Here is a 20,917-nt window from a genome sequence, read left to right as displayed (position 1 = left end):
TTTCGTGGCAGAGGATGAATCACAATGATGTAATTTATGACCTCGACCTTTTGTTAAAATGTAAACATTAGATTAGAATGGATGAAATTTAAAACTGGCTATGCTGTTGTGTAGCACTAACCCTAGTGAAGACGTCCATTTAAGTTTGAACTGTTGTTGTAAGTTGTCCTTTTCTGATAATATGTTACATTTGTACTTTCACAGAAATTAAAGCTGGGATTCAGCATGTATATACCTTTCAACTGTTCAAAGTCTTGCATCCGTTTTTAAGATAATTTTGCTTTTCTATGTACTTTTTATAATAGTTGTATATTATATATTTCTAAGGCGTTCCTGGTATTTTACCATTTCATCCTCAGTTGCAGCATGTGGTTACACTCAAGATCTTACTTGAATTTTTTTAAACACATTTATACCAATCTCGAATTGTTTTAATATGAATGAGTTTCACCTGTTGACCCTAGGTCAATGGGTGGAAAGGACTTCATGGAACAATCAGTTCTTATTGTGATGTAATAACATAAGCATTGTGACATAAGAAATTTACTGGAAAGTGCACGGATTTGAATGTCTTCTATATCCTACCGTAGTCTATAATCGGTCATACATGTAATGTTGGTTCGTTCGGATTTTGTTATTGTACTTATCACACGGGAAAACTCTGCATTGACGTCACTACGCTAATACCAGCGTACAAAATTAGTGCAGAATACATTTTTTCTACTCTTCTAAATAAACAAACATTTCTAAAGATATGTTTTCATTGTTATTCTAAAGTATATTACAAAAATGCCAATTTTCTAATGGCCGTTTCAAACCTGACTTTCGAATGCCTTTAAACATTCCAGAACTTCAGAAATCCCCTCTTCAGGCCTCCATTGCTTTGTTTACATTCCATTTAGCGTCATCAATCTTAATGGCAGACCAAACAGGCCGAGCAAATCGTATTTTTAAGAATTTCAAAATGGCAAGCACCTTACGTCTTACACGATTTTCCCGCGAAAAAAAACCATCCAAATTGAAAGAAAAACCTTGGGAAACAATTGATAATCATGCCATATTTTGGTTCAGGAATATAGAGTAGGTTAATAAAAAAACAATACACATATATTTTTCATAAAAAAAAATTGGTTCAATATAAAGAGATCGATATTCTGACCATAAGTAAATATTCATATAAAATTCCATTGATATCAAATTTCATGGCTAATAATGAGGTTTCCTATTGAATAAACCCCCAATTTATTGCAAACTATTTCAAAGCAATATCATACAAACAAATAATATAATTTCCTTGTACTAAAAAAGAACCTAATTGACAGTAGAGCAATTTGATTGGATATAACGATTCAATGTGTCACATGGTTTTGAAGCCATTAGAATTTGAATGTAAACAAAATGGGTCAGCTGCTGCAGTATGGAACAACATCCTACATTCAGTGACTGAGAAACAATTATGAGTAACCAAGCTTGACAATACACAGTAATAAAAAAACAAAGCTAAGTCTACAGAAAAATAAAATAAAAAATGGCCTTAAGTGCACGACTTACCACCATTGCGGGATACAGTATTGAACAGGTTGGGGACAACGGTATCTGGTCCGTTCGCCCTGACTACATATTCGCCCACAGAGTCTGTTCGCCCTGGGATCATTCACTGTACTTTAAAAAAAAAAATAGTTGTATTAAGGTTAAATAAACATATTCAGATATTTATATGATCAATATTAGAGAAAATACATATTCTCGAAATTATGAAAAAAACATGGAAATATTTTAAAAAATGTTGTTTTTTTTTAAGCATTAATGGGCTTCATTCTTACATTTGTTTTATTTAGTATTAATTTTAATTGCTGTTATTTGTAATTTTAGAATGCTGATTAGGTATAATTATGATGTCTTTGAGCTCACTTATTTTTGTATTAATTGTTTTTGTTGAATTAATAATGAAAGTAAAATTTTTTTTTTAATAAACAAGTCAACTTGAACTCGGAATGAGTAAAAACAATGATTTACGAATTGTAAGACATAAAAGACATAACAGGGATTTTTGTTTCGCACACAGCTTGGCTTCTTTGATCTCAAGTTTGTTTTGATACATTTCCTATTTTTTTGTGCTTTTTAAAATAATAATGTAAAAAATTAAGGACATAACTGGTGTGTGATGCGAAGTTCGAATTGGATTCTGTTATAACTGTTAATGATTGTTTTTAAAATGTTTAAAATTTATCAATAAAGATAATACATGCAGATAACATGGTCTTCAGTTGTTTTATATTAAATACCTTGTATTCCTGGTACTCTACAGTGCAGATCAAAGGAAAATAATTTTTGGTAGCAGCAAAACAGCATAAAAAATCGGCAAAATTTTCAACAAACTTTAACATACTCTTTTTCAAATAATGAGCATTATACAAGAAGACAACAAAATAAAATAAAAATCAGAGCGAATGGACCCAGGGCGAACACGAATCAGGGCGAACGGATTTGGATTCGAGGACAACCCGCCAAATGGGGAATAGTTCCCCATATGAGTAACTTTTCCGCAAATAAAGGATACTTTTCTAGTGTTAAAAAACTTATATTTTTTTAAATAAACATTTTATACCAAAAATGGCTCATATTTATGAAAAATGCAGCAAATTTTTACAAAAGGTGAATATATATATAGCCATAACCTGGTTTACTGAGAAGTCACAAGCCTATGAAAACTTCCAAAAAATTGACAATTTTCAAGGCTACTAACTTTTTTAAACCAAAATAAAAATATGTTTCTTTGGACAAAGTTATTCCAATTTCTATAGGTTTGTGTCATTTTAAATTAAAAGACTCAGCCAAGAAAATTGACGCTTTTTGCACCTGACATTTGCCTGATGACCAACTTTGGGGCAAAAAAAACGTCCACCCACCCCCGCCTCCTCACCCCCACCCGGTGATCCCCTATCTCGGATATAAAGGAATCTATATGCATCAGCAGCAGGGTAAAGCTCATTTGCATGTAATTTGCATATTTTTGCAAATAAACGAAAATTATACATTTTCTGAAAACAATTCAGCATGGTAATAGTTAAGATAGGAACCAATCAGACTTTGTAAGAGACCACTCCAATTCCTCTAGATAGATAATGTCCTCTAAGACTCACTAAATAATTCAAAGTTTGGCGACTATGCCGAATGCATCTATATCCCATTGAACTTGATATAAAGGATAGTACAAATACAGTTAAGTCTGTTTCATATCTTGACTTACAATGAAGGTTGGTTTAATTTAGAACAAAACTTTACAAGAACGTGAAGAAAGGAGATGATTTCAGCTTCCAAATTGTGAACCTTCCATTTTTATATGTCCTATTTGCAACATTCCAGCAGTGCCTGCACATGGAGTATATATTGATACAATATTCCAGAGGTTGCATTTCCTGTCATAATTTCCTTAATAGGTGGTTGTTGCTTACAAGGAAGCTATTGACCCAAGGGTTTTAAGTGGGGAAGTTAAAGTTATTCCATCAAAACTTTACAGATGTCATCACAAGTTGGTTGACCATAATAGAATATCTGTTTCACAGCAAAGAGAAAAATAAATAGAAGGAAGCCAGACAGACAACACATTGACTAAAGGAAATAAAATCAGACAAACAGCAGTTCATAAAACACTATCCAGAAAACTAAAAAGTTAGAAACAGAAAAAATCCCACCAAAAAGTAGGAGTGAATTCAGTTCTTGTTCCACTAGTGACAAGTCCTGTTATACATGGCTGCCACTGGTAAAAATCCAGTAAAAAGTTACATTCAGTGGTGTCATAAACATAAACTAGCTAAATAAAGACAGGATTGTGACAAAACAAGGTCAACATACAATGTACCAATGGTCATCAGTGGACACAAATATAAAGTAACAGCTTTGTTGAAGTCAGATGTATTGAAATAAGAGAAGATAGTACATTTCAATATTGGTGATTGTTTATACTCAAATCATTGTTTGAAGGTTTATTTTGACATTATTTTTCTACCAATGTTGAGTAAATAAATCACTTGTGAAAGTAAGTTGGTTTACAATATTCATGCAGCATAATTATTTATTTTTATGCCCCTGCTGTAGCGGAGGGGGCATTAAGTTTTACCCTTGTCTGTCTGTATGTCCGTACGTCCCAAAATTGGTTTCAATTCTCTAACTTTAGTTTGCCTCTACCAATTGTTATGAAACTTTTACACAATGCTTATTACCACAAAACACAGATCAAGTTTGAATTTTGGTGGCGTCACGTTTACCGTTTTAAAGTTATGCTTCTTTACAAATGGAAAAATTACTGAATTTTTCGTTTCCGATCTCTAACTTTAGTTTGCCTCAACCCAATGTTATGAAACTTATGCACAATGCCAATTACCACAAAACACAGATCATGTTCGGATTTTGGTGGCGTCACTTTTACCATTCTAGAGTTATGCCCCTTTACAAATGGAAAAAATGCTGAAATTTTCGTTTCCATTCTCTAACTTAAGTTTGCCTCAACTAAATGTTATGAAACCTATAAACAATGCTTATTACCACAAAACTCAGATCAAATACAAATTGGGGTAGCGTCAATTTTATAGTTCTTGAGTTATGTCCCTTTATAACGTTATATACAAGCGGGGGCATCATCTGTGTCCCATGGACACATTCCCCATTTTTTTGTTGAAAGATACATAAGTGATTACAGGCAATAGCCTTTTCTGTACCTTACCTTGGTGATAGGCATTTTAGAAAGGGACCAAAAGTTACAATAAATAAAAGCTTGTCATATGTGAATTTTATAGACACTAATAATTCATATGTAGAAGTGATAATTGTTTGTGTCTTAAATTGAACTACACCCTACATCTATTTTTAATTATATGTATTTTTATTGTTACAATGGTTAATCTTATAAATAACTGAATTAAATAGAATTTCAATGAAAAGAAAATGAAAACAGTCTTTAAAAGGTACATAAATGTACTGTTCATTGTATTAATTGGGTGTGGCTAAAACACAAACTATTTCATTAATAAGTTTGGTGTATCTCCATGTACATGTAACCATTTAAAAGCATTTTAATACCAATTTGAGTTCTTTATTGAAAATCTGTTTACTAGTTTTATATTAAAGCATACATATGTATGTAGTTCAACAATTAATGGGCAACTTGGAGCTGGAAGTACTTTAGGCAGATTTGTCTAGACTTGTGCCAAATGAAATGTGGTCAATTTTACTTCAAGTTTCTGACAAATCTACTCCCAGCCAGAGATTGACTTCTTTTCATGAAGGGAATTATTATAAAAATTATATAAAAGTGGTTTTTTGAATATCATTGATTGTATAATGCAGGAGACTCATAATTTTTAACATGAAATTAAGTCACTATATAATGCATGGAGACAAAATTGAAACTTCTGAATAATGAAGACATTTAGACAAAGAATGTAAATATATGTATATCCAGGAAAACAAAGGTGTTTCTTTTACAGGATTTCTCGAACTCTAGTGGAGTTAAAATTTTTGGGCATTAACATGCATAGGATTAATTATTTAACATGCACTTCCCTTTGTTTGTACATAGGAGGATACTACCTTGTTTTACCTTAATTCAGGAAATTGCATAAGTCCAACTATGGGTTTGTTTCTTACTAAAGTAAGTTATAATTTATTAGAAACAAATAAATTTTAATCACTCATTCAATGCAGTAGGACTGGGGACAATCTTTAGCCCTCCCAATATTGTCTGGTGAAATGAAAAAAACACAAAAAATTATTAAATCATTAATTAATCAGAAAATACTGTAAATTGTCAATGAAAACTTGTTTTCTTCAAAAATATGTGTAAGTAATCTGTTCCAACACAGTTACATTTACTTCTTTAAGTCTTTACCATGGCAAGCAAGGGGTGGGGTTTGAAACACATACATGTACATTGTAGATACCCATATCAAATAATATAAATAAAATATGTTATATACAAATGTATGGTTTGACCTTTTGGCATGAGAAATTGCCTAGCCATTGGCCCCGATATAATTTGAAGAAGGACTAGGAATATATAATTTGAAGAAGGACTAGGAATATTTGGAAGAGTTCCCTTTAAAACATTTGAAATTAGTTGTGAATGAACATACATGTATGAATTTGGAAAACAGGCAATTTCACATGTACATGTAGATGCAAACATGAACAAACATCAAGAATTGAGAAATCTGTCAGTTTAAATGTTATCAGGAGACTTCTCCTGAATTCAACTCCAAACACTGATGTCATTGAAAATTAACAACCAGTAAATGAAGTAAAAACTCTCTGACTAGCTTATATAATAAAAAGGTTCAAATTATATGTCACTATATCCATGATATCAGGAGTCCATTACCATGACAACTGAATTTAAGTAATGGGCTTCTGAAGATATATAGATAATATATTTACTTAATCATTTGAAGTCATCATTTGTTAATCATTTAGTAAACATATTTACTTGAACATTTTGAAGTCATCAATTGTTATTAGGGCAATATACATTTCTTTTAACCCACACTTGTTAAGACTTTAGATACATACATGCATTAAGTATAAAGTTAAGACAAAATTATCTTTCTGATATATATTCATAATAAATTTTCAGCCTTTACCAAAATCTCACAATAAGTAATAAATTACATGTGACCAAACCCATGTTACATTTGTAAGTTTTCTACACTTGTAAGGGACAGTCTATCATAATTTATTAGAATTTTGATCATAAATTAACTTATTTCTGCACTTATTCATTTGTACATGTTATCTCCTTTATAATGTGAATAGACATACATTAAGAAAGTTCTACATTAATAGTGAGAAAATAATGTGTGATTATTCATATATAGTGAGTACAATGACATAACATCTATATCTATAAATATAAGTTATTCAACTTGCATTAAAGTATGGTCAAAATAGGAATAATTTATTGTTTTTACTAGGTAAATGTACTTTCAAGTGATTTGATGGGTTACACATTGACTCTTTGCCTCATATTCAGTCCACAGGGGGTGGGAGTATAAAATGCTATGTAACAGGAGCAGGTCCCAGTACACGGTGGTGTTGAAGTTTCAGTAGGGACTAGTCCTGGACCATGTTGTAGAGTACCCATCCTGGTTCGTATCTCTCGGATGCTTGTATAGGTTTGAAAATACAGATTTTAAGCACAACTTTTATTATGCCAAAGTACAAAATTCAATAAGCATCAAATATCAAACAAATTCTACTTATTTATTTTATTTATCTTACTTTAAACCAGGATTTGGGTGACAGTTGACCTACCAGGAGTATCTATAAAAATATCCTAACAAAGTTTTCTAACAAAAAGGAGGCTATAAACTACAAAATTGCGCAAGTTTGAGTACCAATATAATGGATTGAAACAATCCTCTCTGGTACTAAATTTAGTAAATGGTCTCAAAAACTAGAATTGAACACAATTCCCTCGGGTAATAGCTATGTAAAACCAAGTTATATACATGTACCATGTAACTTTAAAGTGAAAATTTCCACAAGTGATATATCCACCAATTAGGGATTGGGCACAATAGTAAATATGTCTCCTTGCATAAGAGACAAGAAAATTAAACCCCAGGAATTGGTTTGACCCTAGAAATTTAAAAGATTATTTAATTATGAAACTAAACCACTTTACATTAACTACAGATATGAATAAAAGAAGGTGTGAGGTATAAAGTTAATTAGACAGCAACCTGTGGACAAAATTAACTGCAGGCACCTAGAGGTTACACTTAGAGGTTATTTTTGTCATTTTGTAAGTTTTTTGGATAATTAAGAAATCGTAGAAGTTATCAGCGATGTCACAATGTATGAGGGGATGTTATCAAGCTTCATTTTCGTCGAGCGTAAAATTTTCTAAGGGTCACTTGCCAAAAAATTTCACATTGTGGCTTGCTGCTGATAATATTTAACGATATTAATGTGCAGAAAACCAGATAATCTATACATATACATGTGGTGAACTTGACAGTTCCTTTTATTGCATTTGTGCAATTTCTTGAGATGTGGTTTTTCAGTTCCTTCTGAAATATGATGTGACAAAATGAATGTCAATCTTGATTTGGACTATTTTTCATTCAATTGTTTAATAGTTTGGACTATATTTTTTGTTGAAAAAAAAATGACCATTTACCATTTATTTCAAAACAATACTTTTAAACTGCTGTCCATACTGTCTCATTATTCTTGCATTTTTTACCATAATTTGATTGTTTATTAAATTTTATAAATATTTTTTGTTACAACAAAACAATTAATCATCAAGTTCATGAAGTTGTTTTTGGAAGGTTTTCTATGGTTTCTTTTCTTTCCTTCCTTCAAAAGTCACAATTTCTTTTCATTCATATGCAAAGTGCTTCCTTCCCCATCTTAACTCATACTTTGTATTTCTGTTCATAACAAAACAAACCTGATTGACTTTTTGATTATGCTTGATGGCCCTTAAAAATTATTATTTCTTTGAATTTCATTCATGTTGAGTTTTCTTTCCCAATCTTCCTTTTATTGTGCATGTTCCTTTTGCAGTTAATGACTTTTTCAATCAATTCCTTAGAAAAATTTTCAATATAAAAATATTAATGGAGATGTGGTATGATTGCCAATAAACCATCCACCAAAGTTCAAATGAAGTGGATGTAAGCAATTATAGGGAAAGTGCAAGGATTGATTTATGATTTTTATTGACCTGCTTTGGTGTTTTTTGCCTGTATTCTTGTAAATCAAATTTTCAGTTGACATTTAAAATACATGCATATAGAGATGTTATAGATACCTATGAAACAAAACGTGATGTAAATATTGGTATGAAATACAAAAATATAGATGAAGGTAATTGATATAACCCAATTTGAAATAATGTAAACAACTAAAACATTAAAAACAAACCAGAATGATCATATGTTTCTGTATAGTTAATCAACGTTGTACTTGGAGCAAGACTTCAAGTATCTTTATACCATTCATAAGTACTATGTAATTAGAGCTGTGGTGTTTATTTATCCCAAAAACTATGTGGCAGATCCATGACCTGTTCTAAGCTTCTTAAAAGGTTATGTTGTTTGTTTGCTTGTTAAAGCAATCTTGAATGCAACTTTATGCGTGTGGGATACTCTAGTATATGGTCAATACTTAGCTCCACTCTATGATGGAGATCTCTGAACTGTTCTAAGATTATGAGATTGTAAGCCTGATCTCATATTGACTTATTGGAGCAAAATGTTTGCAAAAACGCAAGAGCAATCAAATAAATTGTTGCATGTTAATAAGCTGTTTTGGAAATGTGTGGATATTGATTTAAAAGTTTTAAAACAGCCACCTCAACACTGGTTTTTCTCATTAGCCATAAATTACTTATTTTTCAGATGTCCTTGGAGATTATGGACTTTATATTAGCTGATAATAGGAAACAGAAAAAGACTGTGATAACACCAAATACAGCCGAGCAGAACTTGTTTACTGCCATAGGCAGGGGAGACATTGATCAAGTTAAAACATTGATTCAATCTGGTGTAAATCCACAATGTCTTATTGAAGGATGGAATCCAGTAACTGTAGCGTGTGAACTGAATAAAGAACACATTCTAGAATTTCTAATTGATCTACTTCAAAAAGAGGTACAAAATTCATTGTCATCACTCATTCATGTCCGTACTCCCAAAATTGGTTTCCATTCTCTAACTTTAGTTCGCCTCAACCAAATGTTATGAAACTTATATATACACAATGCTTATTACCACATTATACAGATCAAGTTTGAATTTGGGTTGCATCACTTTTATTGTTCTTGAGTAATGCCCCTTTATAACGTTAAACGAAAATGTAACCTAATACCATACAGAAGTTAAGTGTGAAAGATTATATACATTTGTAAAAGACCATATGATCTAAGCATGACTGAAAAGTCAAATTTAAACAGTCAGTAGCAATGAAGACTCAAAACATATGTATAAAGATAATTTTTGGTTTTCAATGCTCTTCAGCTTAATATGTTATAGATTTGGCCTTCCAACTGTTTCGGTTCAAATGCCAATTGTGAGTCTTTTTAATCAGAACACACATCTGGTGTATAAAACTATAACCCAGGAGTCGGATTTACAAAAAAACTTACAACTAAGATTGATCGTAAGTCAATATTTACGATTAATCTTAATCGTAAGTTTTTTTGTGAAACCGACTCCTGGGATATTTAATGAGTTTTTTTACATGCATAGTTCAAGTATATTTTGTATTTCAACAAAAATTCTGATTTTAAAGCATGTAAAATAGAAATGAGTAATTAAGAGTTTGATATTCTTGCTGACATTTTTACTGAAGTCATATATTATTGCAATTAAGTTATACAAAAATATAAGCAAAGTAAAGAGAGAGTAGCAATGACAATTATTAGTTTTATTTACAGGAAGAAGAAAGCAGGCAATTAAAAGAAGCAAAACACATATGTTACACCCCTTTTATAGATGATCATAATGGACATGGTGACACACCTTTGACATGTGCTGCAAGAAGAGGCCATATAAACATTTGTGAAGCTCTACTTGATGCAAATGCATTCGTTAATGAAACCACAAGCAGTGTACAACAAACACCATTACTTTTAGCAATAGAAAATGACCATACGGAGCTTGTAGAATTTTTACTGTTGAATGGTGCTGATGTCCAGATAGCTGATAATGTTAACATTACACCACTATACGCAGCTATCAAAGGACAAAATGTTTACATGGTTGATAAATTGATTCAAGCAGGGTGTGATATTAACATAGGGAGTCAGGATCATGCTCCTATCTTCTTAGCAGCAAGACTTGGAAGATTGGATATTGTAAAGGTAAAGTAAAATTGAAAAATTTGTCCTTTCTATTTAAAAAAAATGAAAGAAATGATACAAATAATTTACACAGTGTCGGTATACATGTATTTGAATTGTACATACATGTATCTTAAAAATTTATGCATGGTTCTTGCATGAGCTTGTTGTTTCTCAGTCACAAATTTAAGTTATAACTAAACATTTCTTTTTGTTTTTTAAGAACGAAGGTTAATATGTTACTTATTTCTCTCTTTCTGCCTTAAATCTCAGTGAATATTCAAAATATTTGAAAAAAGATTCATTTCTTCAATTTGATTTTGTAGCACAAGTTTGATAGCCTCAAGAATGCCCTTGAAGAATACATTGAAAAAAATACTATTTGATAAAACACCTTATCAGTATCATATGATTTTATAATTTTGGTTTTTTAGATTCTGTCACAAGCAGGATGTGATATAAACATTGCAAATAAGTATGGAGTTACTCCCCTTTATGAATCTGTCCACAAAGGTGAGGTTAATTTGCAATTTTATTGTATTTTATATATAATTATAATACATTATGAAATACATGTACCGGGTAATATATGTTTGAATAATTTAATTTCTGACCTTTACCATGAATATGTTTATAGTTTTCCCCTTTTCAATTCCACCATTTTTCTTACATTCTAGTTACTAGAATCTAGTATACATAATTGTTCATGTTTATTTTTAAGATAAGTTTATTAATTTTTAAATTGTTGTTTGCTTGAGGTCCAGTGGCATATATATCTGGCATATTCAGGAAGATTGAACATTTCTGTTCAACAACATTTTAGTCATAAACACATTTAATCAACTTCATTTCATGCTTGAATGACTTTGGTTACATTCCAGTTTTGTAATTAGGTGAATTTCTCAATAAATTCATGTGATGATAATTTGGCATCACTAGTGACTACATTTTCTAGTACGCTGTAGCAGTAAATCAGTATTTGGATCAAAGTGTCCTACATTTCATTAAAGAGGAAATGGTAAAATGAATTTTACAAAAATTAGTGCAAATTGTATCATTAAAAAGTAATATGTAACAAATATGTAATTATTTGAAATATATATACAGCGATCTCACAATGAAGAATGTGGTGACGTTACTTTTGAAAGTTACAAGTTTTGCTGATTGTTTATTGCTACAAATGGATTTTCATTATTTAAGAAATTTTGTCAGCAGTATGGTATCTATGCCATCTACACAATTCCATTCTCCTCACTTTAAAATATATATACAATGGAAAAAAATTGAGATATGGGATACACATGTACATCAAAGAGTCCCCCCTAAACAAATGAAAAAAGAAAAAAATAGACTTCTAGCAGGGCATTTATTAGGATGATTTTTAACAGTTGATAATAAAACAATTTACTTAAAAACTACTGTATATTTCAGGCCATTTTCCTGTTAGTGAGTACCTTGTACATAAGGGTTGTAACAAAGATAAGACAGATATATATGGTGTATGTCCTTTACATATAGCCTCAATGGCTGGAGATCTGGAGACGGTCAAACTCTTATTTACTGGTAATTGCTTATGATACTTAATGAAATTTTGCATGTAGCAACAGACAAAATTGGTAGATGAATGAATGTGATTTCAGGAATTGCTGTATACAAATAATGATCAAAATTTTAAAATGAGATTTTTTATTTTGATGAAACCTATCCTGTTGCAATTTTCCAAATAATGAAAACATTTCAAAATTTCTGAATGAACAGTATCTTGTTTCCCTTTTTATAGCTCACCTGGCCCGAAGGGCCTAGTGAGCTTTTCTCATCACTTTGCGTCCGTCGTCGTCGTCGTCGTCCAGCGTCGTCTGTAAACTTTTACAAAAATCTTCTCCTCTGAAACTACTGGGTCAAATTTAACCAAACTTGGTCACAATCATCATTGGGGTATATAGTTTAAAATATGTGTCCGGTGATCCGGTCAACCAACCAAGATGGCCGCCATGGCTAAAAATAGAACATAGGAGTAAAATGTAGATTTTGGCTTATATCTCTGAAACCAAAGCATTTAGAGCAAATCAGACATGGGGTAAAATTGTTTATCAGGTCAAGATCTATCTGCCCTGAAATTTTCAGACCAATCAGGCAACACATTGTTGGGTTGCTGCCCCTGAATTGGTAATTTTAAGAAAATTTTGCAGCTTTTATTTATTATCTTGAATATTATTATAGATAGAGATAAACTGTAAACAGCAATAATGTACAGCAAAGTAAGATCTACAATTAAGTCAACTTGACCAAAATGGTCAGTTGACCCCTTAAGGAGTTATTGCCCTTTATAATCAATTTTTAACCATTTTTCGTAAATTTTTGTAATCTTTTGCAAAAATCTTCTCCTCTGAAACTACTAAGACAAATTTAACCATACTTGTCCACAATCATCATTAGGGTATATATTTTAAAAAATGTGTCCGATGACCCCGCCCGCGAACGAAGATGGCCGACATGGCTAAAAAATAGTACATAGGGTAAAATGCAGTTTTTGGCTCATATCTCTGAAACCAAAGCATTTAGAGCAAATCTGACATGGGGTAAAATTGTTTATCAGGTCAAGATCTATCTGCCCTGAAATTTTCAGACCAATCAGGCAAATCGTTGTTTGGTTGCTGCCCCTGAATTGGTAATTTTAATGAAATTTTGTCGTTTTAGGTTATTTTCTTGAATATTATTATAGATAGAGATAAACTGTAAACAGCAGTAATGTTCAGCAGAGTAAGATCTACAATTAAGTCAACTTGACCAAAATGGTCAGTTGACCCCTTAAGGAGTTATATCCCTTTATAGTCAATTTTTAACCATTTTTCGTAAATTTTTGTAATCTTTTACAAAAATCTTCTCCTCTGAAACTACTAAGACAAATTTAACCAAACTTTTACACAATCATCATTAGGGTATATAGTTTAAAAAATTTGTCCGATGACCCCACCCGCGAACCAAGATGGCCGACATGGCTAAAAATAGAACATAGGGGTAAAATGTAGATTTTGGCTTATATCTCTGAAACCAAAGCATTAAGAGTAAATCTGACATGGGTAAAACTGATTATCAGGTCAAGATCTATCTGCCCTGAAATTTACAGACCAATCAGGCAACACATTGTTGGGTTGCTGCCCCTGAATTGGTAATTTTAAGAAAATTTTGCAGCTTTTGGTTATTATCTTGAATATTATTATAGATAGAGATAAACTGTAAACAGCAATAATGTACAGCAAAGTAAGATCTACAAATAAGTCAACATGACCAAAATTGTCAATTGACCCCTTAAGGAGTTATTGCCCTTTATAGTCAATTTTTTACAATTTTTTCATAAATTTTGTAAATTTTTGTAAATTTTTACAAAATATTTTCCACTGTAACTACTGGGCCAAGTTCATTATAGATAGAGATAATTGTAAGCAGCAAGAATGTTCAGTAAAGTAAGATCTACAAACACATCACCATCACCAAAACACAATTTTGTCATGAATCCATCTTTGTCCTTTGTTTAATATGCACATATACCAAGGTGAGCGACACAGGCTCTTTAGAGCCTCTAGTTTTTTTTAAGCTCACCTGACCTAATTGGACATGTGACATATTGCCATTTTATTGTTCAAATTGATTTCTTCACAAACACAAATATTTGATTTTTTTTTTATCCAGTTTAAGAATGAAAAATAATGGCCAGTCATGCTGCTGTTAGTAAATTTGTCTCTTCCTTCAATAATGTTGATTTTCTAGTCTACAAAGTAGAACAATGGCTAATGAGCTATATTTTTTTTCAAACTCTCATTAATATGACATTCACACTACAGTATCTGACAAAATTATTTTTTTTAAAACTTTAATACATTTAATTACCAACCATCTAAACATTTGACTGTTATGAATAAATGTTGAAGTAAAGTTACAATTTTAACTGCATCTCCAATTGATACATGTATAAGGTAAGAAAAATCAGAAACAGATATGATTATATATTTTTCTGCTCTTACACAGAACCTCCTGTGTACCTGTACTTGGATCTGAATGATATTTTATGGTTACTAAACATAAAACGACAAACAAGATTTTTTTTTTATTGTAGTTGCATTTTTATTAACTGAAAGTGTGAAAAAGTATCCTTGCATAGAAGTCGTTAGTTAACACTGTAAATGAAGGCACAAAAAAAAGACACAGAACCTAAGTTTTAGGTTTTAACAAATATTTTGAAACTTTTAAATTTTATAAATTTGGAGAGTCATTTTTATTATATCTGACTTTTGTTTGTAGCTGGTGCTGATCTAAGATTAAGAACACAACAAGGATTAACAGCATTACATCTTGCCATGGAGATGAACAGGTACCTTGTAGTAGAATACTTCCTTACTAAAGGTGCTAATATCCTGAGGAAGCCACATAGTGATAATAGGTATATATTATACAATGATGAAAAGTTGTCAAAGGCTCTCGGTCATAAATCTTTTGTCAGTACTCAGGAGTATAAAATTTGTGCTCGAAACACCAAATCCAGTATTTTGATTGGTTGATTTCTGAGTCCGAGTACAATAATAAAGTTTTATTACAGCAAGGCCAGATATGCATGTAATATTTGCCACTGGATGTTACAGCAATGAATTCATCCATTCATAATGGTAAAAAGAACTCTAAAAATTAAAAATTCCAAAATTAATGGTGGCAACTCTTCAAACACAGAACTGTTATTCCCATTTTAATGCAATACATGTAAAATGTTCAAAATAAAACATTTGAAATATCCTACAAACCTTGACTGTGATTTGGCAAAGTTGTTGCACATGACTCCAACCATCAAGCATGAAATTGGAGGCAGATGTCATCCAATCAAAAGTGGCAATGTATATCACTGTATATAGCATATTGCATTAGAATTGAAAATAATGGCATCAATATGATTAATAATGAAAAAAAATAGATATGTAGTATATCAAAAGTAGACCACAATAACAAACTCAATATTTAATCAAATGTATTGATCTTTTTACAGTCTTAAAAGCATTGCCTCTGTGTTTGAAAGAAAGAATATAGAAACAGTTGAAGTATTGTTGAGATATTGTCCAAATCTTCCTTTACACCACTATCCTGGACTCTCTGATATTTTTAGGTAATTTGCTTTTAATCACATACTTTTTATATCTTAAATTGTTACATTAAATACCTTTTCTAAACAGAACAGACATCATTTTATAGCTTAGACCACATACTTCTTGTATAAAGACAAAAACAAAAACAAAATGAAGATTTGCAAAAAAATAAAACTTGCATTGTAATCTTTGCTTGTAGCATTTTACAAAATATGTGCAGGAATTGCATTAATTTACTAAATAAATTATTGTCAATTGCCATATATTGGCACTAACAAATACATGAAGCACATTATATATTTTTGGAATTGAATATCCACCAGGAATCTCACAATTTGTGTTTTACTTGTTAATGACGTATCTCAAAGTTTTAATGTGTACATTATTATCCATTTCAGTGAAAATGGTAAACTACTTAAACTGTTGTTCCTGTCTGGAATCAAAACAATGCCTGGTGTCCTGACTATACCAAGACTACATCCATTTTATGTACAAGACAAAGACTTATCACAGTGGCTCAAAGATTACCAGAAAAATCCTACTTCACTCAAATCTTTATGTAGAATTAGTATCAGGAGAAGTCTTGGTAATACTCTTTTGTATAAAATTAATTCTCTGGTATTACCTAACAGTATTAAGGATTACATTTGTTTAAGAGAAATTTGTTAGGCAAATTTTAGAAGACATTTTAGACATATTTAATAATGCCTTTTACTTAAAATTTGATATTTTTTACGTTTAACAGTTTAAGGTATAGAATCTATGCAGGATTCCTTAAAAATGGCGCTCAATGGATGTTTTTATGATTAATCCAATGGATTTTATATACATTGACAATAGTTTCATTTTTGTAAATAATGTGAAATTGACTTCATTTAAAAAAAAAGATTGAGGACTCTTTCGAGTTGCCATAAGAACTTAAATAGTGGTTTCAAATTAATGTTATCTAATGTTTCCCTTAAAAATACTTATAGTTACGATACTGTTGTCAGGTCATTAAAGATGGAATATTTTGGTATTAATATTGATCCACTCATAGGGTCTTTGCATCAGAAATAAACACATTTATTCTAAAACCATTTGTTGGCATGATACGGGTTATGTTCTTCTCATATATTTTATGATGGTATGATAAAAAACCCCTAATGGGATGGATTGTGCTTGATTTTCATATGATGAAGACAATCTTTCAATCAGTTTAATTGAGGTCTGGAGCTGGCATGTCAGTAACTGCTAGTAGTCCTTTGTTAATTTATGTATCATTGTCATTTTGCTTAGTTTCTTTTGTTACCTATTCTGACATCGTACTCAGACTTCTTTTAAACTGAGTTTTACTGTGCGTATTGCTGTGTGTTTGTTTTTTCTACATTGGCTCAAGGTATAGGGGGGTGGTTGAGATCTCACAAAACATGTTTAACCCCGCCGCATTTTTGAGCCTGTCCTAAGTCAGGAGCCTCTGGCCTTTGTTAGTCTTGTATGATTTTTAATTTTAGTTCATTTATATGTTTTGGAGTTTAGTATGACGTCCATTTTCACTGAACTAGTACACATTTTTGTTTAGGGGCCAGCTGAAGCCAGCCTGCATTGCAGGATTTTCTCTTTAGTGGCCTTCGGCTGTTTTCTGCTCTTTGGTCGGGTTATTGTCTCTTTGACACATTCCCCATTTCCATTCTCAATTTTATTTTATACAAGATTTTGTGATTGTGATTTTAATAAAGTATACAGATACCTGCAATTAAATATTTTGGATTTTAAGAAGAAAAACTTCAAGGGAAAGTTTCATTTGTTATTTGGTATTTACAATTGTGCTTTTTATACAGGAGACAGATTAACATATGTACTGCTTGTTTTTATACGACCGCAAAAAATTTTGGCGGTTGTATATTGGTATGACGTTGGCGTCGTCGTCGTCGTCCGAAGACACATTGGTTTTCGCACTCTAACTTTAGTTTAGGTGAATGGACCTCTATGAAATTTTACCATAAGGTTCAATACCACAAAAGGAAGGTTGGGATTGATTTTGGGGGTTATGGTACCAACAGTTAAGGAATTAGGGGCCAAAAATAAGCATTTTTCTAGTTTCCAGACAATAACTTGTGGAACGGTGTATGGATCTCTCTGAAATTATACCACAAGTTTCCATACCACAAAGGGATGGTTAGGATTTGCTTTGGGGGGTTATGGCTCAAACCGTTTAGGAATTAGGGGCAAAAAAGGGGGAAAAACAAGGGTGTCCTGGTTAATGGACAAATACAGATTAAATGTCTTCCAAAGGTAGATGCTAATTTTCAACTTAAAATTAAAAAAAAAACATAAGAAAACAAAATACTCCCTTCAAGCAGATTGTTCATGCAAGGTTACCCAAAGCTCAGTCTAGTGGTTTGTGAACAATCAGTGTTGATGAAATCAGAAACCATTTCAAGGTAATGTCTTATTATAACACAAAAAAAAGTGCCCTGCCTTACAGTACAAGGAATTTTTTATGTTACTTTGTACAACTTGTAATTTTTTTTTTGACAAAACACTTTTTATTCTCTTATTTGATATCAATATAAGTTGATTTTGTACTTTTAAAAAAATTTTGGTATCAAATAATTAGATGGATCATTCACTATGTGCAATATTTTTTTTTGTAATTTCAAGTGACATATCTGACATATTTTTAAGATACTTAATATTACTTACAGTGCTTGGTTTTCATTTAATTTGGCAACACTATTAGTTTATACACTCTCTTATCATAATGGTAGGACAATCTATTTAGCCATATCAAATTAATGTGTAATTGTATTTTTTTTTAAATTTAAGATATTGCTTTTTATGCTGTATGTTAGCTATTATTTTGTTATTATTTATTGGTGCCGTGTTTTGTTTTATGTTAAATATTTTGTAGATCTGTTACTTATATTACTTGTTCATGTATATTTTGTAGATCAATTAGTGTTTGATAATTTTTTGTAATTAACTGTTAAACGTGTCCCACACATTGAATTTTTTGAATATTTGATCATTCTTTATAGTTTTGTTGCATTATTCACAACAGTTTTTATACATAGACAATTAAGAGCTGGACATATTGTATAGACAACTGTCTAATGTTGAAGACTATTTTTATCTCCTGAGGTCTTACGGTTAATTATTTCTCATCGGCTTATACTTTACATTTTATTTCTATTTGTAAAACAGTCTCACAAGTAAAATAACAATCTATAAATCAGCATATAATATATTTTCAACACTTTCAGTGCTTACTTGCTAAAATAATGTTACTACCAGTGCAGATGACAGCATAGCATGTATTCTTATTTTTTTGTTATTCAGTATTCATTATTTTTGCAATAGTCAACATATGTATAATTTGAAGTGAATTGAGAAAAAAATCTTGAATGCTTTAAATATTTATTTGCTGCTTTCCTGAAAAAGTGTTTTGATGTTCTTACCATGGAATAACAGGAACAAGCAATGATCTTATAATATATTCATACCATGGAATAGCAAAAATTAATAGTGACAAAATGCTTTCTAAATTCTAGAAACAATTACAGGTACCGTAATTGGTCTTGTATAGTCTGCACTGGTACATTGTCCGCACCTCCCACAAGATAGGTAAAAAAAAATTTGTAACTGGTCGAAATGTCTAATGAAACTTCAGTAATTTCAAATAGTGTGTGATCTTTTGCGTTATATTTTTTTTTACGACTTTGAAAGTAAAAACATTTTCATCCTTTTTAATTTAGTAAAATACTGTTAAACATGTCCATCACATTAATGTTTGAAGGATCTTAAGCTAAACCAAAACAAATGCGTCAGCATGATACACCAAAACAGAAAGAATAACCAATAATGTTTTGTAGTTTATACATCGTTATTCATAAGCTGATTCCTGGCCGACTTGTACACTTTTTTCATTCGATTAAATTCAAGGGGATTCCAGTTTATATTATGCAATGCTGTGAAAAGAAATATGAAATTTGTAATGAAGCATTTAATTTTGAAATTTATCAGTTTATATTGGATTTTGAATTAAAATTGCATTTGAATATGAATTAGGTAAATATTAGTTTTGAAAATGGTAAGGGCGCCCTCTACAATTTCAATAGCAAACATGGCAAAACATAAACAAACCTTGCGAAATTGAGTTTTTCCCTTACTTCTTGCTTATCCTACTCTATAATCCACGTCCCTGCCTGGCAGTTATAGTTTTGGAAAATAAAACCATAGACTACACTGTAAGCCTGAATTCGATAACCAAATATCACCATTACCTCAATATCAACATTTGAAATAAGATTTGATCATTTATCAAGGTTCCTGCAATGTATTTACTTTTTCTGAATGTTGAAAGATGTCTCAGTAGAAAATGTATGTGATATGTTAAAAGAAGGTGTTTGTTAGTGTATTCTATAAATGAATGTTGTATTTGATTTACTAGTCAAACATTTATTCAGTTGGTTTGGAATAAAGTTTTGAATATTTTGATATCTTATCATTTCCTATACAATATCATCTATATGTTATGGTGCAGTGAATTTCATACAAGGTTCAGGCTTGGTGTCATACACAATTCGTTTAAACATATACCTTGTACTTTCTTTCAAAATACCTGTAAATATGAATAATTCTTGAATGATTGGCATATTTAGGAATTCTTTACTATGATTGATTACAAGTGCTTCTGTTTCTGTTAGTAACCCCCCCCCCCCCCCCCCTTACTTTTCCCTGATTTATTATCCATCCTTCTTGAATCAAGTTGAAGTTTGGGTTTAAGGTAGATTACTACGAGAATGTGGTTAAAACACTGAAACCTAGTACTCATGTTCATTATAATGTGAAGTTTTAAAAATATGTGCTAAATTAGGGTTTCAGTTCACTGAAAGTGGAAATTTGATATTGGAAGCAAGGCATGGTGTCCTATGGACAGGCACACTTCAGCACCATACTG

The 20,917-nt window shown here is 31.2% G+C and overlaps 1 protein-coding gene across 1 annotated transcript; it reads left to right on the top strand.

Moving 5' to 3' along the window:
• Nucleotides 1-40: 40 nt before the first annotated feature.
• LOC127701162 (ankyrin-1-like) lies at nt 41-20,451 on the top strand. The gene is made up of 8 exons (XM_052204986.1): nt 41-158; nt 9,405-9,656; nt 10,442-10,867; nt 11,281-11,359; nt 12,278-12,409; nt 15,146-15,284; nt 15,879-15,995; nt 16,374-20,451. Exons 2-8 carry the CDS (start codon nt 9,405-9,407, stop codon nt 16,642-16,644), a joined length of 1,416 nt encoding a protein of 471 aa, XP_052060946.1. The 5' UTR covers nt 41-158; the 3' UTR covers nt 16,645-20,451.
• The last annotated feature ends 466 nt before the right edge of the window (nt 20,452-20,917 follow it).

Source organism: Mytilus californianus, unplaced genomic scaffold (genome assembly GCF_021869535.1).
Source record: "Mytilus californianus isolate M0D057914Y unplaced genomic scaffold, xbMytCali1.0.p SCAF_5, whole genome shotgun sequence".
Taxonomy (NCBI): Eukaryota; Metazoa; Mollusca; class Bivalvia; order Mytilida; family Mytilidae; genus Mytilus; species Mytilus californianus.
This window is presented reverse-complemented; position numbering and strand designations above follow the sequence as displayed.

What these genes read in the sequence shown, in the direction of transcription:
- LOC127701162 (XM_052204986.1), top strand. Translation starts at nt 9,405, where the DNA reads ATGTCCTTGGAGATTATGGACTTTATATTAGCTGATAATAGGAAACAG. An exon ending in TTGATCTACTTCAAAAAGAG is followed by an intron (nt 9,657 to 10,441) that starts GTACAAAATTCA and finishes TTTTATTTACAG; the next exon opens with GAAGAAGAAAGCAGGCAATT. An exon ending in TTATGAATCTGTCCACAAAG is followed by an intron (nt 11,360 to 12,277) that starts GTGAGGTTAATT and finishes TGTATATTTCAG; the next exon opens with GCCATTTTCCTGTTAGTGAG.